At 39.5% G+C, this 24,098-nt stretch overlaps 6 protein-coding genes across 6 annotated transcripts; 4 read left to right on the top strand and 2 right to left on the bottom strand.

Moving 5' to 3' along the window:
• The first annotated feature begins 804 nt into the window (after positions 1–804).
• paox (polyamine oxidase) lies at positions 805–4,872 on the top strand. The gene is made up of 10 exons (XM_047602161.1): positions 805–1,012; positions 1,620–1,796; positions 2,173–2,303; positions 2,448–2,635; positions 2,827–3,008; positions 3,330–3,499; positions 3,636–3,721; positions 3,816–3,928; positions 4,046–4,200; positions 4,283–4,872. Exons 1-10 carry the CDS (start codon positions 859–861, stop codon positions 4,433–4,435), a joined length of 1,509 nt encoding a protein of 502 aa, XP_047458117.1. The 5' UTR covers positions 805–858; the 3' UTR covers positions 4,436–4,872.
• Positions 4,873–5,339: 467 nt separating this feature from the next.
• On the top strand, positions 5,340–9,506 carry mtg1 (mitochondrial ribosome-associated GTPase 1). The gene is made up of 11 exons (XM_047603978.1): positions 5,340–5,568; positions 5,674–5,738; positions 6,320–6,424; positions 6,511–6,597; positions 6,713–6,769; positions 7,056–7,146; positions 7,222–7,283; positions 7,363–7,459; positions 7,572–7,653; positions 7,767–7,879; positions 8,167–9,506. Exons 1-11 carry the CDS (start codon positions 5,466–5,468, stop codon positions 8,262–8,264), a joined length of 960 nt encoding a protein of 319 aa, XP_047459934.1. The 5' UTR covers positions 5,340–5,465; the 3' UTR covers positions 8,265–9,506.
• A 143-nt stretch (positions 9,507–9,649) lies between these two features.
• sprn (shadow of prion protein) lies at positions 9,650–10,117 on the bottom strand. The gene has a single exon (XM_047603577.1). The coding sequence runs from the start codon at positions 10,115–10,117 to the stop codon at positions 9,650–9,652; it is 468 nt and encodes a 155-aa protein (XP_047459533.1).
• A 2,222-nt stretch (positions 10,118–12,339) lies between these two features.
• Positions 12,340–15,961, top strand: echs1 (enoyl CoA hydratase, short chain, 1, mitochondrial). The gene is made up of 8 exons (XM_047604040.1): positions 12,340–12,622; positions 13,402–13,599; positions 13,687–13,814; positions 14,013–14,112; positions 14,204–14,308; positions 15,121–15,240; positions 15,327–15,394; positions 15,497–15,961. Exons 1-8 carry the CDS (start codon positions 12,532–12,534, stop codon positions 15,560–15,562), a joined length of 876 nt encoding a protein of 291 aa, XP_047459996.1. The 5' UTR covers positions 12,340–12,531; the 3' UTR covers positions 15,563–15,961.
• A 3,180-nt stretch (positions 15,962–19,141) lies between these two features.
• fuom (fucose mutarotase) lies at positions 19,142–20,944 on the top strand. The gene is made up of 6 exons (XM_047603999.1): positions 19,142–19,439; positions 19,615–19,683; positions 19,767–19,837; positions 19,930–20,043; positions 20,136–20,209; positions 20,525–20,944. Exons 1-6 carry the CDS (start codon positions 19,355–19,357, stop codon positions 20,589–20,591), a joined length of 480 nt encoding a protein of 159 aa, XP_047459955.1. The 5' UTR covers positions 19,142–19,354; the 3' UTR covers positions 20,592–20,944.
• A 2-nt stretch (positions 20,945–20,946) lies between these two features.
• si:ch211-217g15.3 (uncharacterized protein LOC368914 homolog) lies at positions 20,947–22,750 on the bottom strand. Its single transcript, XM_047603998.1, has 4 exons — positions 22,678–22,750; positions 22,454–22,508; positions 22,299–22,336; positions 20,947–21,770 (listed from the first exon to the last, which is right to left on the bottom strand). The coding sequence occupies exons 1-4, from the start codon at positions 22,683–22,685 to the stop codon at positions 21,116–21,118; spliced, it is 756 nt and encodes a 251-aa protein (XP_047459954.1). The 5' UTR covers positions 22,686–22,750; the 3' UTR covers positions 20,947–21,115.
• Positions 22,751–24,098: the final 1,348 nt, after the last annotated feature.

The following is a 24,098-nucleotide window of genomic DNA, read 5'->3' as shown; positions in this document are numbered from 1 at the left end:
GCACGGGCCACCCCTGAAACCTGATTGGACACCTCGGGTGCCACCCAGGTGATTACACTGGTTGCGTTCGCATTGCGTTTCCACTCTGTCCTCTGCCAGTCCGTCAAAATACACCAGCTTCATCTTCAGTGCACACAGCACGGTGCGGCTTCGGCCAGCAGCTAAAAATAAGGTGTCGTGGTAGTGAAGGAATTCACGTACGATCATGCGATATCAACACTTTGTAGTGTATAAAATGAGGCACAAAAAATAGAAGGAGCTGGATTGTGGGAGCAAGGGATGTGTTTTGGGTTGCATGCCTGTCACTCAGTCACCAGTAGGAGGGGTTAGGTGTGTGTGTGTGTGTGTCACCTGTAGCCTGCCTGTTTGTAGTTTTTTCTTGCAACAGAGATGGAGTGAGTAAGGTGTCATGATTTTCTGTTGCAATCACAATCGTAATCTATGTCCATAACATCTACAGGGTATCATGTAAGTCAAATCCCATATGCATGTTTATTAATAAAACAATCAGAAACATCTAGAGATGTTTGTACATAGGGTGTCGGACAGATCACCCTACATTAGCCTCTCTGCAGCTGAATGTTGTGTTGGATAGCTGCTACCACATGGATAGAAGAAGTGCGAAACAGGTGTAATCAATAGATAGAAATAGTAATTTATTTCACTCATTAGTCTCCAGACCCCCCGATAAAGCTGAGCACACCGTCTGGTTCACAAGTCTAGCACCGCCCCTGCGTGTGCCCGGTCACCACTGTATTACAACACTACCGGGTGAGTTTTAATTTGAAAGTCCCTACCGGAAGGCATGTCGGTCGTGGCTCTTTGCTCCAGAGAGGAAGCAGCGCCATAAAGACAACCATGTCCGGAGGTGTAAACGCAAAAATAATTATAATAGGATGCGGGATCTCAGGCATATCTGCGGCCCAGAGGCTCGTCAACGCTGGATTTCATCATGTGCGGATACTTGAGGCGACTGCAAGAAGCGGAGGACGAATAAAAACAGGAAGACTGGGTGAGCGAAAGACAACAGTGTTTCTGTCGCCTTTCAGCAAGTGACATCAACACATTAACTTGCAAAAAAGTTTAACGTTACTTCCAACATCATTATTGGCCACAGCCTCGCTCAGGTAACGACCCCTCTATAGGCTTGTAGAAACAGAGACGTTGCGTAAAAGTGCAACAACTTTAACAATGTATAACAAGTCCATATAGACATATTAAACTGTCTCTTATCAACAGCTGCCCCTCTGAACAAAGTGCACACAACAACACCTACAGTTTATACAGGGTTAAACGTCATTTCATGCAAGTACAAGGTTTAAATCAGAAGTGTCTCAAACTTAAAATCTGTCTTGTCAGTCTTTCTCATTTTCTAAATTATACATAATAATGATAACGAGACGAGTTGCTGAATACCTCTAATCCAGCTGGAGTAAGGGGTAAACAAAAAGTGATTGAAGTAAAGTGAAGTAGTTCAGGAACAAAAATAAAAGAAATCCTAAATAGCACTTGCTATTTTTTTTTTTACAATGAACTTTTTGTTCAGAACTATTTTAACTTTGTCATAACACACCATAACATTAAACTTTCTTTTTTTTTTTTCTTTTTTTTTTCTGTAGGTGATAAGGTTATTGAGATCGGTGCAAACTGGATACATGGACCATCCGAGGAGAACCCAGTGTTTTGTCTGGCCCGTCAGTATGGACTGCTGGATCCAGAAGCCCTCACGCCAGAGAACCAGGCCATGGACATTGGAGGACATCCCCCCTGGGTCCCCAGTGTCTTCTGCAGTTCAGGTTGCCAGATGTAGTTAGTTAGATAGTTCAAAGTAATATGAAGATGGTACTTAGGTGTCCATCAACCTGTCTGAGTCTCTAGAGAAGAAAATCCATTTTCACAATACTGGTTCAAACATAGAAAATAATACATTAGTTTAGTAAGGATATGGTGAAAATTCATGGCAAACCATGGTTAGTTATTTTAGACCGTACAAACCTGCTGTTGTTGTATGTACATTTTTATATCTCCTAAATCCACATTCTATGAATGTATATTGTGCAAGTCCCTGAATTGTCAAGGTGTGGCAACATAAACAGGTTGAAACTGATACTTAGATGTTAGGCAGATGTTTAAGTTGATAAATTGTGGGGTTTTTTTGTTGAATGCGTGCAGGTCGACAGCTGAGTGCTGAGGACATCTATCCAGCTCAGGAGATGTTTGCCGAGCTGCTGAATGAATGTTCAGAATTTCACAGCGAAGGCAGAGAACCCAAGGCCTGTGTGGGAGACTTCATCCGGTCAGAGGTGCATTTCTTTTATTGACAAAAAAAAAATATGTAATACTGGCTGTGCGTCTGACTGTGATCAGTTTGCTGACTGCCATATCTCACATGGTCTTGCACCTCACGTAAATTAAGGCTTTGTTTTGTTGCTTGCTGTGTGGTGGAGGTGCTGCAACGAGCAGCAGAGAATTGGAAGGATATTGACCCTACTGCCAGATCCCTGCGACTGTGTATGATCAGCAACCTGTTGAAGGGGGAGTGCTGTGTTAATGGGACACACAGCATGGATGAGGTGGGCCTGGGGGCTTTTGGCCTTTACAAGACTCTGCCTGGATTGGACTGCATATTCCCACGGTTCGTGACATACACGTATATAGTTTGCATTTATTTGATAGATGTATGTAAAAATATATATATATATGTACGGTATCGTAATGTGCAGGTGTTGCATGTTTTATATGATACACTATTTAATTAACTGATTGTTTCAGCACGCATTCGCAGTATTTATGGAACTGACTACTGATTTTTCTGGTCTTGTGCAGTGGATATGAAGGTCTGGTCGAGGGCCTACTGTCGGACCTCCCCAGCGGTTTAGTAACCTACAACCAGCCTGTGCGCTGTGTTCACTGGAACAACGCCGAGAAGGGAGGAAGCCCCGTGACCGTCGAGTGTGATGACGGTGAAAGGATTGTCGCTGATCATGTTATTGTCACAGTACCTCTAGGTAAAATCTGAGGCATAACGCATGTACGATGCTTCTTTGGTTTGTGCTACTCATATTTTAATCACGAGGACAAAAGTCAGATATTTGTTTTAAATCTGCATCACTTGTGATTCAGATCACATTTGTCACTTATCTTTATCTGCTTTCAGTTACAATTTAATCTTAAATTTTGTGAATAGCACCTTCATACTATGGCCTGTCACACGAGTTATCAACCCTACACTACTTTACTAACTACAGGCTTTGGCATAATATCTCTGTGCAACATCTGTGCAAGTTTTCTTACCCTGTGCTTAGCAAACTTAATTTGTGTTTTGTCAGGATACCTAAAGAAGCACCATTCAACCTTGTTCGACCCTCCGCTCCCTCTACACAAGCTGCATTCCGTCCAGAGGCTCGGCTTTGGAACAAACAATAAAATATTTGTGGAGTTTGACGTACCGTGGTGGGATGCTGACTGTGAGGTCATCCATCTGGTGTGGGAAGATGAGGTGAGACATGTGGTTGGTGCATAAATGCGTGTGCGTGTGTGTATGTGACAGTATAAAAAATGCTTTATGCTGCAATCTAAATCTGGTATTCATTAATCTAGCTCTTGACTGTCTGTAATGTTTCTTTTTGAACCAGGATGCTTTGGTGGACAAGGTGCCAGATGTACAAAGATCCTGGATAAAGAAGTTATTTGGCTTCACCGTACTCAAACCTACTGAAAGGTCACAAGCCAATAACGGCCAATGCTTCTTTATGTCAAACTAGATGGTAAATACTGAAATGTGACACATGTTGTGCTTTTGATTTCATTTTCAGGTACGGCCATGTTCTCTGTGGCTGGATTGCTGGCCATGAGTCAGAGTACATGGAGACACTGTCTGAGCAAGAGGTCACACAAGCTGTCACACAACTTATTCGCAGGTTCACAGGTGAGTCCAAATAAGTCACAAGAACAAGGTTAAACTCATCAGCTCAGACCTTATCAAGATTATTTTGCAAAGCAGTCTTGAATATTTTAGTGTGGCCTATATCCGCATGATGTTTAGGGAACCCCACCATCACCCCAAAGAGAATTCTGCGCTCTCAGTGGTTTCATGATCCCTGGACTTGTGGATCCTACAGTTACCCTGGGAAAGGCTGTTCAGGCCAGGACACTGAAAACATGATGGAGCCACTGCCACCGCAGAAATCACAGTCACAAGTACGTACATGTCGATGCGGAAACACAAATATGTTCCCTCCGAAACTCTCTTCTAACTGTTTGAATTTTTTTTTTTTTTAAGCCCCTGCAGGTGTTGTTCGCTGGAGAGGCGACTCATGACTGCTACTACTCGACCGTCCATGGAGCTCTTCTGTCTGGGTGGAGAGAAGCTGACAGGCTTATCTCTCACTACTCCTCCGTTAATTCATCTGACCATTCCAAGTCAAAGCTTTGAAGATTGATACTGTCTTGCACTAAACCATCTACCCTTGCATCTACCCATTACATTTGATATGTGATAAACAAATTACTATGATATCCCAGTTGATCTTGTGCGGAAGCTGCTGCTTATTTAAATCATGAATTTTAAATGTGCCACAACCAATAAAGTGTGATACTGATGATTTAAGGCTTTTCAGTGCACTAAAATACAAATGGACTTCACTAATAGTGTCGACAGAGCAAAAGTATACATGCACTTTATTGAGAAGTTATTTTTTAAACCCATTAAACATACCGCTTTAAATTTTTTTTAATAAATTTACAGTAGTTATCAATTAACATGTAATCCTGTTTACACTTATTTAGTACTGCAACTTCTTTGTCAATTGGATTGTCTTATTGTTAATGGACTGTAATTAACTAAGAATAAATTTTGATTATTTCTGGAAATTCTGATTTTGTACATTTCTGTACTTGTACTGGCAGACATAAATAACAACAACTCCAAATGTTTACCTTTGTTTTAGTGAAATAAAGTACAATATGAACAAGTTCAAATTTAATCATTTCACATTCTGTGAGAAACTTGTTTAGTTCAGGATCTCAGCGCTGTGTTTTGTCTGCTACTCATATTGGTAAAATTAGCAGAAGTTATACTAAAATATTGCAATTAATATTTTCTATGTAATTTTAACACTTTAATTCAAATTCTTAATCTACAACTGTATTCGTCCAGTTGAACCACCAACATTCAGTTTCTTATTAAGTAACATTTTATATTTCTTTATTTAATATTTTATGTCCTACAGGGGGCAGGAATATATCGTTAAACGTCGGAACATGCAAAATAAAAGCATAGAAGAAGAAATCATCGCACATTTAATATAACGGAACCAAGTTTTTTTCCAGGAGAGATTCGCATCGGAATGTAAACAGTGTAGCACACAGAGTGTATCATGAGTTTTCGTAGCAGGTAGGGTCAAAGGATATTTTATTAAAACAAATGAAACTCAGGCGTCGTCTTTTGTAAATTACCAGTAGCCATGAAACTGTACCAGGCACTCCGTAATGTCGATAAATTCAGAACCGTTTTCGACTTTGGTGGACGGGACGTAGCTCATTGGTTCCCCGGACACATGGCTAAAGGTGACAGCTTTAAGTTATCCTCAGAAAATGTCAAGAAAATACATGCGTTGAATTTGGAATATAGATTTGACAATTTTCTGGTAAATTTATGTTGGATATTTGTAGGTCTGAAGCAGATGAGAGCCAGCCTTAAGGGTGTGGACTGCATCATAGAAATCCATGATGCCAGAATATCCTTTTACAGCAGTCATTGTTTTATTACAATTTTAACATGTAAATGAAGTGTTACCTGTTGTACTAATATGTTTTATGGCATGTATGGTATATATGTATTTTTTTAAAAGAACAAAAAGAAAAAGGACTAATTACTGTTACGAAATCTTAATCTAAAGCTTATGTGTACTTGAAAATATAGGACTTTGAATCCAAACTTCTTAATTAAAACAAATTATGCATTATTAAACATTTTGTTGGGATACCTTGGGTAAAAACAGTTCAAATCCAGGTAAAATTACCTTAGTGATGTAATTTCAAATGGGCATCCAAGATGACACCAGGATTTTTAGTTCAAGATTTGATTACTAACTGAGCAATACAACCAATTCTAGTACTCTCCGATATCCAAACTTTAATTTTAAGTTATTCATTAATTCAGCTTTGTCCTTATTATTTGTATATCTTCTAGTATTGTTGTTAATTTTAACATGGTTAACAAAGGTTTGCACATTAATAAAAAGAAAAAGAAAACAACTACACATGAGCTGTACCAGGCAGATCTGACCATTGTTGCTTTTTCTTTAACATTAAGCAAATTCCCTTCTCTGGAAGAAACCCTGTGTTTCAGGACACGCTGAATGTCAAACCGCATCTGCTAGTACTCAACAAGATGGACCTCGCTGATTTATCCAACAAGCAGGTTGAAAAGTCTCAATGCTACTTCATCTGAGTCACGTGTCACCAGCATTTTGAAGTCCTATCAAAGTCTTTGTTTTTACTCTGCAGACAGTTCTCAAAAAGCTCGAACAAAGTGGCGTCAGCAATGTTATCTTCACAGACTGTTTGAAGCAAAGAGACAACAATGTCAAAAATGTAAGGGGTCGTCTTTATTGGATGTTAAATATTCCACCCTGTGAAGAGAAGAGCTGTGTCTTTGAAAGTAAATTTTAAAAAGTGAGTTTGAACATCATTTCTTTTTTTTCTGTAGTTGGTGCCAAAGGTGTTGGAAATTATTGAGAAGGAGCCGCGCTTTAACAGAGAGGAGGTACTCCAAGAAAATTGAACATATTTTAATTTATTTAAATTCTGAATTACACATTTTACAACCATCAGTGGAATGTGGTCTTCCACAAAAGTCTGTTTTGCCCAGAAATATTGAAGCAAAATGTTCAACGACATGCTGTTTCAGTGCGACTCTGAAGATCCTTTTCTATTAACTTAATGGAGCTACATCCATATTGAAGCATTTACTTCCTTTTGCATTTATTCAAAATGTCTCTCCCCTTATTTAAAACAGTGTGTGCTCTAACTTTGTCATGGTAAACTTTCAGAATACAAATTACTGCATGATGGTGATTGGAGTGCCCAATGTGGGAAAGTCTTCGCTGATTAACTCACTGAGGAGAACAAACTTGAAAAAAGGTAAAGATAAACAATAGTAGTGAATTGATTCATACAAGATAACAGCACTTATTCTTAATTATGCAAAATTTTCAGGTCGTGCATCTCGAGTAGGAGGGGAGCCAGGTATAACTAAAGCAGTGCTGACTAAAATTCAGGTTGGTTTCTATGTATGTGTATTCACAGGTATGTTGTGTGCAGCTCTACAGTATTTGAAAATGTCATTTTTATTCCCAGGTGTGTGAGCGACCTCTTATGTACCTGCTGGACACACCGGGAGTCTTGCCTCCTAAGATTGAGAGTGTTGAAACAGGCATGAAGCTGGCCTTATGTGGTGAGCAGAACATTTATTTAAAAAAACACTGTCAATCTTATGACGTGTTGTGGAAATTTTATCATAATCGTTTCTTATATTACCAAAAAAAAAAACACTTTATCTCTTCCAGGAACTATACTGGACCATTTAGTGGGTGAAGACATTATTGCTGACTACTTACTTTATTCTCTGAACAGGCTAGGGAGGTTCAGGTGTGTGATTTTAATAATATCAATGCAAAGTATGTACTTGGTGTAATATTTTTGCTTCACAATACTGTATTTTTTTTATTTATTTTTCTTACTGCATGTGTGTTCATGTGCAGTTATGTGGAGAAATACGACCTCCAAGAGCCTAGTGACAACATCCAGCATGTCCTCAAACGCATCGCTGTAAAGCTCAGAAAGACTCAGCGGGTAAAAGCCATTACAGGAGTCGGTAAGAAAGAGATAATTCTACACGTACACTTGACACAAACAGTGTTATTGATTAATTATTTCAAGGTTAATTAGTTGCAGAGATTGTGAGGTTAATATTGATACCATCCCTCTTATACTTTTTACCATTTCAATCCCTTTATTTACACAGTGTCAGGATACGTGTTTCCATGTTTTCAAGTATTATATTAAGCTAACATTAAACTTAAGACTTTATAGTTCATCTAATGTTCTTCTTTTTCCAGTATTATCTGAAAATACTGAATGTTTGTTGCTCGTCTCCCTCAGGAAACATTACCGTCACCATCCCAAACTACACAGCAGCGGCTTACGATTTCATAAGAGCATTCAGGAAAGGAGAGCTGGGACTAGTGATGCTGGACTGACCTCTATTTTTGGAAGACTGTTTCTGGGTTTTTACCAGTTTGCCCTCAACCTGGAAAGACTTATATTTAGCGTCACAAAGACTGAGTATAGTCTGCGTCATGCAACCCTAATATCATGCAGTGTGTCTGGATTATTAATGTCACATGAAGATTCCAAACCTTTTTGTAACTAAAAGAATTAAACTTTGTTTCACATTATTTTGCTAAATATTATTATAGCAACATTTTTTTTATATACAGTTGTCAGAATTCACGAGGCAGATGTCTGATATGATGTAAACAGGATATTTATTAGCATAAAGACAGTGATAACAACATAACTCTTTATTTATTATGCACATAAGTGTTGTAGCATATAATAGAGTGCACTTATAAATACGGAACAGTCTGTTGCTCCTGAGTGTCTTCTGTGGGTAAAGAGGTCTTCTGGGAAGATGGACGCACCAAGATAACCTTCAGAGACATGAGCAACTGTGAGAGCAGCAGTTGGTTTGCAAACCATGTCATGGTTTGTACACAGGTTTCAGAAATGAATTGCTAAATTCCAGTCATAAAAAGAGATGAATTGCACAGAAAGGGAAGATGATTTCAGGAAAAAAGCCGTTTCGCTTTAGTCCCAAAACACAGCACTCTTATTTGCCTCGTCTTACTGCAGAGAATCCTATAAATTATTCAGCTAACTAAAGAAGATTTTTAAATCCTATCTCAAAAATTAAGTTTTGCAGAAAAATAGCAAATGAGGCTTCTTCTTCTTTTTACTTCTAAGCAAGAAATCCAATGGAAGAAAATTACAAGAAGCAAGTTTAATTTGGTGGGTGAAATAATGCTGGTGCCGACATTTTACTGTGTGAACCTTTAAGGAAGGACTAGAAACCCGCACTTCTGTACAAATTCCAGCAAGTCCGGGCTTGATATTCAGTTTCAGGTTCTGCAGACACATAAGACTTTCCTCTGAGCTGCAGCATAAGTCACTTTGCATATTATTTATATAGAGGCCTTTTTTTTTTTTTAGTAAAGTTGAGTTTGGCAGTAGGATTAAAGTTGGCAGACTGCAGTTTGTATAGACAGTGAAGATATCTGTAATTGAAAATGTTCATCTGCTTCAAAGAAACTACAGTTATTCTTAAGTTTGGCACTAGTTTCTGTCACGTAGGCTATTTGACAAATGTGAAACGTCACAATGAATACTCTGCTGGTAATGTACATTTGTCTGTTGATAAAGATGATTAGTGTAAAAACATACAGTACGGTGATGTTTCTGTGACTGATCCTTTCATCACTTATTTGCAACGTTCACTGGTCTTTCCTGTGCAGTTTCCTGCACATTATCAGATCATAGGAGCTCGCTCAATCACAAGTTTGTCTCAAAAAAATAACCTGAACATTTACAGTATACTGTCCAATAAGAGTCCATATTTGGGGGAAAATGTTGCAATAATTATAGAAACCACTTGAGAGAGAGAGGATCCATTTTGAGTCGAGTCCGACATTAATGCATCAAAGTAGTTTGTCCTGTTGTAGTAATCCAGTTCTTCCTCCGAGCTGTCGGCCTTGCTCTGGCGGTAGGCCGACGCGTACCATTTATCCGCGGTTAAAGCCACAGCTGCTCCTGCTGCGGCTGCAGCTGCCACCCTCACTGGGGACGTGCGTCCTGCCGCCCTGAAGCGGGAGCGGGTTCCGCCGTAGGCGCCTCCTCCCCGGTAGGTCCCCGCTGTGGAGCTGCGGGAAGGAGATCCTCGAGAGGAGCCCCGGGACCCTCCACGACCACCTTTTCCAAGCACAGGCTCATACAAGAAAGCCGAGAGCAGGATGCAAGTCCAGCATGTTGCAACCACCTGGTTCATCCCTGACATCTGTGCAGAAAGACTAGAACAAAGAACAACATCATGACCTAAATGTTTTGGCCAAACTCCACATTTGATGTATAAAATAATGTAAGCATCCAATTGAGAACAACTGAGATCCCCATACGGACCAAATCTGTCTTAACATGTGTCCCCAAAAAGTGTCATCCCTGTTTGCATCTTGAGATTGGAGTCATTGCATTTGGGAATGGAAACATGATCAAGAAGACAAATTCCTCCACTTACATCTAAGGATCTGGTCATAATACATCATGTTAATGTGAGATTCAAGCAGTCACCACCCACAGATTTTCCAAACAACAACACATCACACACTTCGAAATGAAGAGAACTGAGTTTCTCCCGGAAAATCAACAAGTTCAGCTGCCTTTGTGTCAGCTTTTTTTTTTTTTTTTCCTCCATATACCATGATCTGTTTATCTGAGGACCTTCACAGAGGGCTAAATGACCATCACTTGATTTTGTGTGCTTTTCTGCCAACAGCTGCAGATAAACGGCTTCTCTTGACTATTCACCGATCAGTTTTGCATAAAATCAGAATATCATCAGCGTGTTACATAATATGCATTGAGCCAACAAGCCTGTAATATGAGATGTCCTTTGTCAGTGCTGAATATGGTCTCGGAGAAGAAACATTTTTTTGTGCTGCTCATTGCTCTCCCCCATTAAAGTAGGCCAGTTTAAAAATAAATATGCTTACTAATAAATATGCTACAGGATTTCAGCCTTCAAACAGGCTATAGGCCTGCATGAAATAAAATCTCCTCCTTGGACGATTATGAATAAAAGACCATCTTTTAAAATGAGTTCTAGCTGTGAAAACGTGCCCTATTATTAATAAACCGTTTCACAAATTACAAAGGCAATATGAATGCCATATGCATTATGTTAATTGTGTTATTCTCATAAATTAGCCTGGACTCTGGTGCACATTAGCCCGAATAAATCTCGCTATGCATACGCACCCAGGTCCGTGTTAACCTCCACACTCCCAAAGGCTGACGCTTACCTTTATCCCTTGTGTTGTTGTCCTTGCTTTTGTTTTGGCACTCGGTTAAAATGAAGGGAATCGCCGCGAACGATAAAAGCTCGTTCATGCAGACGATAGCGAGAACGAGCAGCGCGTTCATACAGGCGCCTCTGATTATTGTGATAGAGCAGAGGAGCATAAAATACTGTGATGCCATCAGATGCGGGTCGAGTCAGTAGCGTGTTGTAATCTAATTTTGGATGAAAGTCCTGTGTATTTACTTTTATGCGTATTGAGAGAATTATTTCTTTATGCTGTTTGTATAATGACTGCCTTGCTTGAAGATCGTTGATGGGAGTTGTGTTTGATTTCTTATAGATACTGTAAAGTGGGGTGTAATGCCTGATTATTCTCACACAGAAATTTTGTGGTTATATCAACCACATTTTAGTCTATGTTTATCCTTCCAAAATGCCATATTCATATTTCATACATTACAAGATACTGATGAGATAGCCTTATAATAATAGGCCTAGATATTTTTTTTTCAAATTCCAACCTAAGGCTGCTTGAATTCAGATTCACATTCAGAAAACATCATTTGTCCCCGGCCGGGGGCAATTTAAGGCACAAGTGTGCAGTATGACGTGTACGAGTACAAGACATTTTGAAGGAACAGCATGCAACAACAACAACAACAACAACAACAACAACAACCACAACAACAAAAGTAAAATAAAATAATGAAAATAGAAAATGCTAAATACAAATAGAAATAAAAATAAGATGCTTTGGGGGGAAAACAGGTGCTTGGGAAAGACATGATTGAAAAGTGTTCCATAGACGTATTTAAACCATTTTTAGGGGGGTTTATTAGTTTGATTTTTATGATCAGCACAACAGTAGACAGTATGTGGCTTAAACATAGGAGGCGGAGGCACACCCTGGATACAACAACATAAACAGTAACATAAGATGCTGTAACACAACAGAATGTCGTAGTATCTCAGTCGGACTGCCTGGCTTATGTCGGACTGAATCAGTCCTTGTGTGATGTAACCGATTTATTGTGACAACATTAAAGTGGGGCAAAATATTATCATGACTTTGTCTCTGGTTCGTTGCTTTACACTTCCCAGACACTAGGTGGCGGTAACTCTCATGAAAGACAGCGACAAATGACGACACCGTTAAAGCTGTATTAGAAATATAACAGATGGGGTTCAGAGGAGGAAATGTTTGTTTCTCGTTTTCAATGGCAAATTGTCTGGAAACTCTTTTTTTTAAAGAAACGAAATAATATTAGGGGAGAATTAGACTAAAGGTCATCAAAGCAGAAGAAGAAACACCAGCGAAGAAGACGCCGCAGGAGGAAGGAGGAGCTGTGCTAGCAAACCTGAAGCAAGTTCACTGACTACAGGCTGCTGACATCATGGCTTTCCTCTGCAGAAGTGCAGCTTCGCTCCTGAAGCACTCCAGAGCTGCTCCAGTCGTCCTGTCCGCGGCTCGTCTCTACAGCTCAGGTGTGTGTTTTAAGAAGAGGCCCGGGGTCAGTTCATGGTCGCTGCACCAACAGCTGGACCCCATCACAATGTCATGAAACCTGCGTCATTGAATGTGCGACCAGTTTGGAGGAGCGCACACAGACAGGGCAGGCGCTAAGTTAGTTTGCAGCACAAAACGTCGACGCTCTTTTAATGGAATCAGTTTCATAACGTGTAGTTGATCACACAAGAAAAAAAAACGTCAGCGTAAATGGAAATTGCAGGTGTCTTTTTAATAACTGGCCCTCCGGTATGAACAAGAATAATGAACTTGTCTTTTATTGTTTTGTTTATTATTTTATCTTAATAAAAATCAAGCTGTATATTATCTTTATTTATGTAGAGGGATCAGGCTTATTCTAAATCGGTGTCTTGTAAGCACCATAATTTAAAAAAATGTCAAAACCTATTTATTGCAGAGTTTCTTGTCAAGGCTCAATAAATAAATGAACTCAGGACCCTCTAGTCAGGGTGTGTGCAAAGCCCTTTCTCAAGGCTATTTTTGTTGGCCCTTGAACTTCTGTTAATAATTGACCAGAATATGCCTATTTATATCACTGTTTCAATGAGTATAAATCGGATTACTGCTTTGATGAATCCTAACCTTGGTTTAAAGACTAAACTGTAGGGTCATTTATGTGTCGACAGTGCAAATGCATTGGGAAACTACTGATAACAGTTTCCACAAAAATGTTTTTAAAATCGATTTAAATTGCAAGTCTTACCTGAACTTTATATTTGTTTTCCTGTTCTTGCAGGTGGTCAGTATGAGTATATTTTGGTGGAGAAGCGGGGTGAGAAGAACAACGTTGGTTTCATTCAGCTGAACCGGCCGAAGGCTCTCAACGCTCTGTGTGACGGGTTGATGAGGGAGGTGGGACAGGCGTTGGATGTCTTTGAATCTGATGGCGACGTTGGGGCCATTGTCATTACCGGCAGCGACAGAGCCTTTGCTGGTGTGTTAAGTTTTTTTGTTTTTTTTTGCTCTGAAGTTTGATACAATACTACAGAGTAGAACTGAACTCAACTTGCGTACTTTTCAGCTGGAGCAGATATTAAAGAGATGCAGAATCGGACCTTCCAAGAGTGCTATGGCGGAAACTTCCTGGCTCACTGGAACCGAGTGTCCACAGTGAAGAAGCCTGTGATTGCTGCTGTCAATGGATTTGCTGTGGGTGTCACATATTTGATATTTCCAACACATTGAATTTAAAATAAACCTTACAAAAAAAGGACACTAAAACCTGTTCAAAGAAACAAAATGAATGTGGAATGGAAAAAAACACCATATGTTCCAGACACAAATCAGAACTATTAAATGAAAACTGATCTCTGAATCTCATTCGCTTCCTCATCCTGTGGTTTCCAGCTGGGTGGAGGGTGTGAGCTGGCGATGATGTGTGATATCATCTATGCTGGAGAGAAGGCGCAGTTTGGCCAACCAGAGATCCTGTTGGGGACCATTCCTGGTAACGACTCTTGTCATATCTTCTTTCTTTCCTGTTAAAAGTGTACTTCTTGTTTTTTGAGTGGCTCTTCATGACATCTCTCCACCCACAGGGGCTGGTGGAACCCAGCGGCTGACTCGTGCAGTGGGTAAATCTCTGGCAATGGAAATGGTTCTAACTGGAGACCGAATCACTGCTCAAGATGCCAAGCAATCAGGTAACAACTGAAGTGGAAACATTCTTTACTGAAGTAGTTAGTGAAGTTTTTCTTTTTTCTTTTAAAAGGTAAAACCTTCTTTATTAGAAATGTAGTATTTCTATTTTCTGCTACTTTTCATGTGGATGTCCAGTCAGTGAAGCACTACATTTGTCATGCATGCTGTTCACTGACTGAGAAAGAAGAGTTTTCAAGAAGAGTTGCACTTTTTGTTATACTGCCTACATGTACCAGGGTGCTTTGCATGCGAGCAGTGTGCCCAAGCTCATGGAGATGGGTGTTACCAACAAAGTAAAGGCATCTGAAATAACATTACATCACACTTTGACTAAAATTCAGACATGCAAATGCATGAATTGAATAACACAGGCAATGGAAATGGTGAAACCATCTTGAGGAAAACATTTGTTGTGGTGTGGACGTTGTAGTGCATCTCCACCCCAGTCTGTAGCTTTTACTTCTATCATTACTTTGTAGTTCAAAGTGTTTTCAGATTTATCGTAGGGACCTTGAAGAATGTCTTGAGCGCACATCTGTGAAAGTTAAGGGGCTAAAACTTTCATTTATAGCGAAACACACACACTCTGAATTTTACATTTGCACCATCCAACAAAAACAGCCCACGCTGAAATTCATGGCAGAAAAATGATTTAATTTCTGTTGGCATCTGACAGAAACTTGAACAAAGGCACCATCAGTCGCTGTTTTTCTCAGTAGCTCGGTTTCTGGATGGCTTTCATAAGACATGACATAATAAACTGACACATTCTTATATTTATTATACTTGACTTAGTGGCTTTTTTGTTTCCCAGGGTTGGTGAGTAAAATCTTTCCTGTAGACCAGCTGGTGTCTGAAGCTGTTAAATGTGGGGAGAAAATTGCTTCCAACTCCAAACTGGTCTCTGCTATGGCTAAAGAGGCTGTTAACGCAGGTGTGTAAAGTGTGTTTCTACTCCTTTTTAAAAAGCTGAATTAAATATGTTTCAGTTTTATCTGACTAGTCTTTGTGTTGTCGAAGCTTTCGAGTTGACACTGGCTGAGGGAAATCGTTTGGAGAAGCGTCTATTCCACGCTACCTTCGCAACTGTGAGTAGAAGAACCCATTTAGAGAAGTGTGAGTTAGAAGGGTCGGCTCTTATTTTGACAGTCCATCTAATATGTGTCCACCTGTGTGTTTCTTCCTAACAGGATGACCGAAAAGAAGGCATGACTGCCTTTGTGGAAAAGAGAAAGGCCGCTTTCCAGGACAATTAGGACGGGGCAGATTAAGAGATCGACCATGAACACACGCTTCCTGATATCTGTGGTTCTGTTTCTTGTCTGCAATACATTGATTGATTGATTGATTGTTTGATGAAGAAAATCCTGATGGTAGTGGAGCATACAAGCTGTTAAGATTAAAATTCAGCACTGCGTGAATGCACAGAAGTGTCTTATCGGAGTGAAGCCCTGCCTGCTGAGGCTCACTTTCATAATCAAGTGGCTGCCAGAGGTTTCACTAATTTGATAACTGTGTTATAACCAGTGTATAACAAGAGGAATTAGTCTCGTTGACTTGTACGGACTTTGCCTTTTCATTTGTCAAATGTTTGTCTACATTTTGTGGGACAAACTTTTTCTGTGTACATTTTACAAATAAAACTCTAGAATGTTTTCCAGTATTTTAAGCAAAGTGTGAAGAGAAATAGAAATAGTTGCCTATATAAAGATATGAGTGTAACTTACAACACATTCATAAGCAATAACTTCATATTATTCATATCTACTTGTTTGTAATCCTTGCCCCTATGTTTACCGACACTGTGTGTTTCTTGCCAGTAGATGGGGCTGTTGTGCCGTTAAACAAAATTGCAGACGGTCTGGACAGTAAATTAGCGACTGTTGTGTAGATACTTATGCAGATAGGAGCTTAGAGAGGAAATTAGGTTATAAAGTGTAAAAAAAAAAAAAAAAAAAAAAAAAAAACAGCAAAATAAACATGGGTCCTTTACATCACATTGCTCTTATTAGGGCATCTCATCAGTCTGCCAAATAAATATAATATTTCACATTTTTACTCAAAATAAGGGAATAAATGGTTTTTATAATCGCTGACCCTTTGACAAATATCAGTGAATATTTCTCTGTGATTTTACTTTTTATCACTTTTATCTAGAATTTTAAAGGAAATAATTATATAATCTCAGCTGCAGATATGCTACTAAGTGCCTGCTGACGAAGGACAAATAGCACATTTCACCACCTATTTGTTGAAATTATTAGCCAACTCAAACCATAATTTTAACTTCAAAGGAAACACCAGAACAAATTTGGTTAGTGTGCACTTTCTTTTGGCGCTCCAATCATCAGGAGGAACCTTTTTTTTCTCTGATCTTCACACGGCGGCGCCCCATATCTTCACAAGGCCGTGGCCTAATTGATTTTTTTTTTTCATTCAATATTCCCCTGGAGCTTGCTTTCTTGTCAGCCCCCTGGAACAAAACATTAAAAAGGAGGAGGAAAAAAAAAACGCGTCTCCTCACTCGGTGGGGAAGCACAAAAGTCTGCAGAGAGGGCCCGAAAAGAAACTCTTCTTTGAGGCTACCGAAAGGTCAAAATAATAAATGTAGACTCAATTGAGGCTCTCCACGCAGACAAAGGGGGCAAAACGTTACATTTTGGCAGCGCAGACCCTCATAGCGTGATAAACTCATTTAAAGAAGCTGAAATAAAGAGTGAGCAGCATGGGTCCGGAGAGGGAGAAGGGGCTTTCAGTCTGGCAGGCAGGCCTGGCTCCTGGAAGGGCCTTTTCTCTTGCCCCAGCAGCCTCCCGTCTCTCCCCCAAAACCACTTTCATATCCCTAAACAACACTGCATCTGTGCCACCCAGTCATATTGGTGACTTTTACAGCCAATTTAATTCAATCTTGTACACACAAAAAAATGTTTTTATGCAGTAAACCCAAAAGCAAAGAAAGCTCACATCTGATTTAATCACCTATTCAATCATTTTCTATAAAAAGAAAAACAAAAAAACAACAACAGTTACTATAAAGTTAATAATAAACTTGAGATGAATCGGGCTTATCTTCCTGAAAGATAAATCACTAAACTACAGTATATGTGTGGAATGCAGAAACATTATAAACGTTAATTTGCAGATTAAAAACATGCAATAAAGTAACATTCTTTTCATTATTAACAGCAGCTATTTGTAAAGTCAGTGTATAAGGCAACAATCGTGCAACTGTGACTTCAATTTTATGAAAGCCTTTTTATATGCAGATCAGTCTTTTGGGGGATTTTGTTTTGTTTTTTAACCAACCTTTGTGGTCATGGAAAGGATTCCTCAGCATTTTTCCTGCCATCCAGCTGAGAGTTTCTCTGGCTCTCATGAAACAGGCTGGGTGGAGTGGTTTTCATCTGACAAATATTTTCATTATCTCACATTCTTGGCATCAGAGGCCGCGTCGGAATAACACATTCACCGGTGTCTGCTTTGAATTATGCCCACCCAAGGGTGTCAGAAACAACACAGACGAAAGATTAACTACGTAGTCTGTCGAGCTAATGACACAACCTTATTTTATAGCTTCAGATTAACTGCCGCTATGTCATTGGACATCGTTTAGTCAGGGAATGTGCAGAGATGAATACAAAACATGATCTTTAGCTTCATATAAAATCATTTAAGTCATTTATCAAGTACTTTTTTTCCACTCAGTTGAGAGTTTTTAGATTCTGTGCTGGATTATAGTGCAAAATTAGCTCATATCATACCAGTGTCCCTATATGTTTGTCTGTACTCATGAAACCTTTGTTAAACATGGTCTTTTGGTGTGTATTTAATCTACAGTGTGTCTTTCAGTTTCATTTTTCTTAACTACTCCCAGTTTTCCCAGCAGTGATAAACTTTACTCAACACAAGACAATGCCTGTGATATGGCCTGACTGCTCCTGATAGTGGAACATAAAAAATATTCTATTAACAAGATAAGGATGTGAGTAATTATTACCACAAAATCAAAGGGAAAACATTAGGATGCATTCATACTATAAGCGTATTCTACGTTACAGCCGTCTCCCTGCCTGATAATATTCTACTCAAACTGGGCTGACCACAGAAAATGCTGTTTCCTCATCGCTCCACAAAGTGTTAAAATATATAAGGTCACTGCTGACAAGTAAATTACACTACAAGATGTCCAATGTGTAAATACATCACGTTAACGCACCATGACATCTTAAGACTTTATCTGTTATGTCATAACACAAGGAGGCAATATATTATGTATACAGTGGGGACATTTTGTTAGTTTTGTTTGAGCTGCCGGTGAATGGAGGAGGGCGGTGTGGTTGCACATGTCCCTTTGAGAGACGTTTTACAAACTCAGTAACCTTTGGATAGTTACATAAAGTCGCCCACGTTTATAGTTTCAGTATCTTCCCGAATTACACAATTGCTGGTTGCAATTCCAGGAAGAGATAGATAACAGCAATACAAAATGTCTAAATATAAATCGATGCCAGAATGTAAGGTAATATAAAAGTGAATATAAACAGAAATATGAGGAGTGGAGCAGTACTGTGTTATCCAGTAGAGATAAAGGTTATTTACATAGTAGCAACATGGTTACTGTGTAAACTATATAGATATATTTGGCTTAAAAAAGTAAATGGATCCAAATTATTCGGATTCGTGGGAAATGTTAAATATTTAGTCTGTTATTACTATTTTCAAATAGAATCGAAACCAGTATATTTAACCAATTAAATGTTGGCGACCTGGTCACATGACCCATGTGTTTTCCTTAAACATGACGGTCGAGATAGTTAATCCAAAACCTCCTACAGTCGGACAGTTTAAAAAATTCACTTCACGGACCAGAGGAGGCATTTATTTAATTTATGCACGAAATTAAAATCCACGACAACGTGTTTGTTTTTGGTTAATGGTCTAGATAGTCACCACGTCTTCGCGGAAATAAAACGAAGGCGGAAGTCGACGGAGTGACTCCTCTCACTCGTGTCTTGTGTGTCTGGTTGTCAGTCGCTGTGTCTGCGAGGATGGTCGTACTGAAAGGAGTCCCCGCAATTTTATCTCCTGAACTGCTGTATGCTCTGGCTAAAATGGGCCACGGAGATGAACTGGGTAGGACACTTATCAGCCGCAGCCCACACAGCCTGTGTACAGTGTATGGCAGTAGGCTAAAAACAAAACGCTTCATGTCAACAACACCATGTTGCTACACTGCACACTTAATGATTCAACACGCAGCCCGTTCATTCATTCATTCAGTCTGTGTTACGCTTTATATTTATCACAGTGCTCGCTGATGCAAACTTCCCAACATCTTCCATTTGTGCTGGTGGTCCACAAGAAATAAGAGCTGATGGTATATGAATATATTTACAGTACATATAAACACACCGCTGGGTGAGTGTGTGTTGTTAAATCAGCTCTGTGTCTGATCTGCAGGTTTGGGAATCCCGCAGCTTTTGGAGGCTATTTTGAAGCTGCTCCCCTTGGATACCTACGTCCCCAATCTGGTAACACATCCAGCACAACTAAAAAAGTGTTTTCTGTCTTTTTTTTTTTTTTTCTGCTACTCTTTGAAATCTTTGTCATATTTCCCCCACAGGGTACAGTGATGGATCTGGTAGACAGTGACAAGCAGAAAGGATTAGCTGTATCCGTGTGGGGTAAATACGAAGTGCTCCTGAGCCAGGCTGGACCACACTGGGATGGATCCCACGTAAGGCATCGCATTCACTGAAACCCTTTGTGAGAAAATCTAGTTTTTGTTCCTTTCATTTCTGACTGTATCCTATTTCTCTTCACGCATAGGCTGTTCTCGAGAAGGTGGAAAGGTTTGCCTTCTATGAACGTGCCAAGAAGGCGTTCGCTGTTGTGGCGACGGGGTGTGTATGTTCTCGAAACTCAGGAAGGATTCTCTACCAGGCAAATCTTTCCCAGTGCATCATCTGTTAGCTGTCCTTTCTACAAATATATGTGTTTCAGGAGCCCAGTAATCTGACTAAACCGCATCATTGTTTCACTACATTTATTTCAGTTTAAAGGTGTTGTGTTGTGTTTTTAACTAACACAAAGATTATAAACTGCACAGGAAAATAGCTGGAAAGTCTACTCATAAGTCTTATATATATATATATACTGTGTATATAAAAAACATGAATTTTAAATCTAATAATTTTCCTCTTTCTTGTTTTACTCAGGGAAACAGCTTTGTATGGGAACCTGATACTGAAGAAGGGGGTGATTCCTCCTGAGCAGCCGAAGTGACATTGACTCATGTAGCCAGATTTATCAGAATGTGAAAAAGGTTCGTTTTACAACCCCCGTCGCTTCCCATTAAATCGCTTTTGTTATCACCAGAAACCACAGGAGCCTGAAAACGTTGAGACTGGCGCTCTGATATGGTTCAGTTTGTTCAGTGATCTCAGTCACTAATGTAATTCCTTCCTGTTAACATCAGTATCCAGGTATTAAACTGACTTTCAGTGTGGGTCAGTGTCCAACAAAAGCTGTGAATTCAGAACATGTTTTCATAATCTTCAATTAATATAGAGCTGACATGATTTTGTATTTTTGAAAATAACTTACACAGTTGTTTCAATAAATAATACACAACAAAATCTTTGATACAAGTTGTCTTTATTATTAAGATGCATGAGTGACAGATGTGTTTATTTTTACAACAGTGCAATAGAATCAAATGACTCAGGTGTTTACCTCACGTATTCACCTGCTGCAGCTGCAATCTAATTTGACATGATAATGTTGTACATGGTTTATGTTTGAGCTGATCACTGGTGGTAGAGGTGATCCATATCTTCCTCTGGCTCGCTGTACTTCTGCTGAGAAGGCAAATCAACAGAATCTGCAGCCTTAACTTCAGACTGCTCTTGGTAAACGACGGGCATGTGGGGCTCTTTGTGGTAAACGTCATCCATGTCCACCTCTGGCTCAAGGTGAACTCTGACCTCACCTTCACCCCTCATCCTGTGTCTCATCTGCTCCATCAGCGCAAATGGACCTCGGAGCCCCATATTGGCTCTGCCTCTGGCCAGTAGTGGGGACATAAATGGGCTCAGGAACTGTCTTGCTTTGTCTTCATCCCAGACCTGTTTAGGGTCCTCTTGAGCCACTTCACTGACGGCAGGGTGGTCGATGTCATCTTTATCCTCCACCGGGGCATCGCTTTTCTTCATTTCGGCCTCTCCCTGCGACATCTCTTCAGCGACGTTGGCCTCAGGGAGGTTTTGGAGTAGCTTTTCTACTGAAGGATGGAACAGCTCATCCAAGTCTTCCTCGGGCTTCCGGGGCTGTTGCTTCAGTGTGCTCTCCACCACCCTCCTCCAGATCCTCATTCTGGGGTCGATGTCAAAATGAGCCTCATCCATGTCCTCTGGAGGCTCCACTTGTATTCCCCAGGACATCTTGCCTTTGTCATGTAAGGACCTGGAAGAAGAATTGTGCAACGTCGGGTGTTTTAGATAAAATCAACAAAGGGCAATGACTTTGATGGAAGGCTGAGATATATTAGCAAAAGGCACATATTATAATTCTTTGTGGCTGCGATTCAGCATCTTAAAAGTCGAGATAACCTTGTTGGGAGGGTAAATGGCACAAAGCGAACTAATGTTTCCAGCCGAAACACAAAGAGACGTCTATTGTGGAGAACAGCAAAATTACTGGTTTGTACTGATTGTTGCATGAGAAACTGATAAGCCATATCCATGTGCCTTTCACCATAAAAATTTAGTGCCCAGCTTAATTTGCACACTCCCACAAGTGCGGGTTTCTGTTCCAAAAGTAAAACAATACTGCCAAAACTATATCGAATACGTTCTCTTTTTTCCCCGATTAATGTTATTTATATCCCGCAAATTTTATTTTATCCTTATAAAAACCAGACGCTGCTAATCCAGCATGTACGTTTGCCACACAATGTTAAAAGTTTAAAATAAAGCCACTAGCACAACTTACAGAACAGCTCGCTGCAAGGCTTCGTCTCTAATTTTACTCTGAAAAGGAGCACAGGTGTTGTTAAATTACAGATGAGTGACCATACAAATATTTTTATCATTTAAAAGTAATCAGGAATTTTGTGGACAGCGTAGAGGAATATATACTGTACATACCAAAGGCTTTGCTGTGATTCCACATATCAGTGAAACACAGACGATGAGAGTAATCCTAAAAGTAAAAAAAGACTCTGGATTAATGTCTACACACAAATTGTTACACATTCACAAGTCAATCCATACAATCCACACACGGTTAAGCATTAAAACTAAGCACTTGCAGCATAGACACTTTGAATAGCTGTAGTTTTGTGTCGTTTGTTCTGTTGTAGTTCTCCTACCTGAACATGTTGTCTCTTTCTGTCAGCTCAACAAAGTGAAGAAGAAAGCTGTTGTAGAAACAAAAGACTAAAGTTCCAGCAATAAACTTGACCTTTGAATCTCCTCAATCTTGTCATACGCAATAAAATGGCTCGTGATCGGAACAATTTTAACTGCCTTTGTTAACATTTTGCCAACATATAAATATGTTGTCATTAATTATTGACTACAGTGAAATTCCTACTTTGTGCTATCAAGTCTAAAATCTGAATGAACTCCATGTATTTCTCACAGTGTTATGATTAAAATGTCATTCTTGTGTTTATGATTTATAGTAGTTTAATACAATTAGGAGTATTATAACTACACATTTTATGCTTAATCGTCTTTTTGTAAGCAATCCCTCTCAAGGCTAGAACGCATGACAGCTGCGGTTAAGACATTTTATCATGAGCTTTATTATACAGTAATCCTTTTTCCAATCTCCTTAAGGGGAGGCTGCCTTGGCTCAACATTATTGTTGTTTAAGTACGCACATGCATTATAATAATAATAATAATATTAACATAATAATTACAAAGGCGCTTTGAGGCCCCCAGATGAAGTTCAATGACTTTAATGATCCCCTTGACATCTCCTCTAGCGCCTCCATGAGGTTGACATTTAAAGTTCGAAAAAATGTAAAATGTCCAGAAATGCACCGGATGGATTGCCAGAGTTACACTTTGTATTATGATAATATTACTCAGCCTGGCTTTTTGTTTTTCCAATACTGAAATTTCAAACCAAATTTCTAAAATAATGATCAGCCTCGGGCTCACTCTCTGTTTATAAATGGTACAATGCTAACAAGATAAACGGTGAACACAGTAAGCACTACTGTATATTCCAGCATATTATACAAGCATGGCTGTACTCACATACTCCTTGAAAATGTAGATGTTAATCTCAATTGAACTCAGCCTAATGAAATAAAAATGATCCTAACAACCTATTAAATATTACAATAACATTTTAGAGTTCCTGTTTTCTTTCAAGGCGACTTTTGGTCCTGCTCTAAAGGCTCAGTGTGGGAAACTGTAGCTCTAATTTTAATTTGACTGATTTTGGATTTGTTAGTATTTTAGTCGTCTGGTCAGTAATTTGTTCAGCAGAAGAGACGTCGCGCACAAAAATTAAAATAAAGCCTATGTATCATGAAGCAACAATGTACTCGCTCCCCATAATTGGCTTAATTTCATGGGAACCTCCCCAGACACAGACAGAGTCCTACTGTGTACGGCTTCAATCGTTTAAAACGACTAATTAGCCTACACATACACATACACTGTAGGAGGACAGATTGGAGGCAGATGATGGGTCTGTGATCTTAGTGCCAGGCACCACATTCATTGAATCAACTCTGAGTGTCAGCTCTGATTTATGTCCATGCCGAGATGCT

This window comes from Mugil cephalus, chromosome 13 (assembly GCF_022458985.1).
Source record: "Mugil cephalus isolate CIBA_MC_2020 chromosome 13, CIBA_Mcephalus_1.1, whole genome shotgun sequence".
Classification (NCBI taxonomy): Eukaryota; Metazoa; Chordata; class Actinopteri; order Mugiliformes; family Mugilidae; genus Mugil; species Mugil cephalus.
This window is presented reverse-complemented; position numbering and strand designations above follow the sequence as displayed.

Coding starts and splice junctions, on each gene's coding strand:
- paox (XM_047602161.1), top strand. CDS start 859: ATGTCCGGAGGTGTAAACGCAAAAATAATTATAATAGGATGCGGGATC. Junction 1,797..2,172: donor CAGTGTCTTCTGCAGTTCAG/GTTGCCAGATGT, acceptor GAATGCGTGCAG/GTCGACAGCTGAGTGCTGAG. Junction 3,722..3,815: donor GTACTCAAACCTACTGAAAG/GTCACAAGCCAA, acceptor TTTCATTTTCAG/GTACGGCCATGTTCTCTGTG.
- mtg1 (XM_047603978.1), top strand. CDS start 5,466: ATGAAACTGTACCAGGCACTCCGTAATGTCGATAAATTCAGAACCGTT. Junction 5,569..5,673: donor CCCCGGACACATGGCTAAAG/GTGACAGCTTTA, acceptor GGATATTTGTAG/GTCTGAAGCAGATGAGAGCC. Junction 7,147..7,221: donor GAGAACAAACTTGAAAAAAG/GTAAAGATAAAC, acceptor CAAAATTTTCAG/GTCGTGCATCTCGAGTAGGA.
- sprn (XM_047603577.1), bottom strand. CDS start 10,117: ATGTCAGGGATGAACCAGGTGGTTGCAACATGCTGGACTTGCATCCTG.
- echs1 (XM_047604040.1), top strand. CDS start 12,532: ATGGCTTTCCTCTGCAGAAGTGCAGCTTCGCTCCTGAAGCACTCCAGA. Junction 12,623..13,401: donor GGCTCGTCTCTACAGCTCAG/GTGTGTGTTTTA, acceptor CTGTTCTTGCAG/GTGGTCAGTATGAGTATATT. Junction 15,395..15,496: donor TCCACGCTACCTTCGCAACT/GTGAGTAGAAGA, acceptor TCTTCCTAACAG/GATGACCGAAAAGAAGGCAT.
- fuom (XM_047603999.1), top strand. CDS start 19,355: ATGGTCGTACTGAAAGGAGTCCCCGCAATTTTATCTCCTGAACTGCTG. Junction 19,838..19,929: donor ATACCTACGTCCCCAATCTG/GTAACACATCCA, acceptor TTTCCCCCACAG/GGTACAGTGATGGATCTGGT. Junction 20,210..20,524: donor TTCGCTGTTGTGGCGACGGG/GTGTGTATGTTC, acceptor TGTTTTACTCAG/GGAAACAGCTTTGTATGGGA.
- si:ch211-217g15.3 (XM_047603998.1), bottom strand. Junction 22,337..22,453: donor GAATCACAGCAAAGCCTTTG/GTATGTACAGTA, acceptor GCTCCTTTTCAG/AGTAAAATTAGAGACGAAGC. Junction 21,771..22,298: donor GCCTTGCAGCGAGCTGTTCT/GTAAGTTGTGCT, acceptor TTCTTCTTCCAG/GTCCTTACATGACAAAGGCA.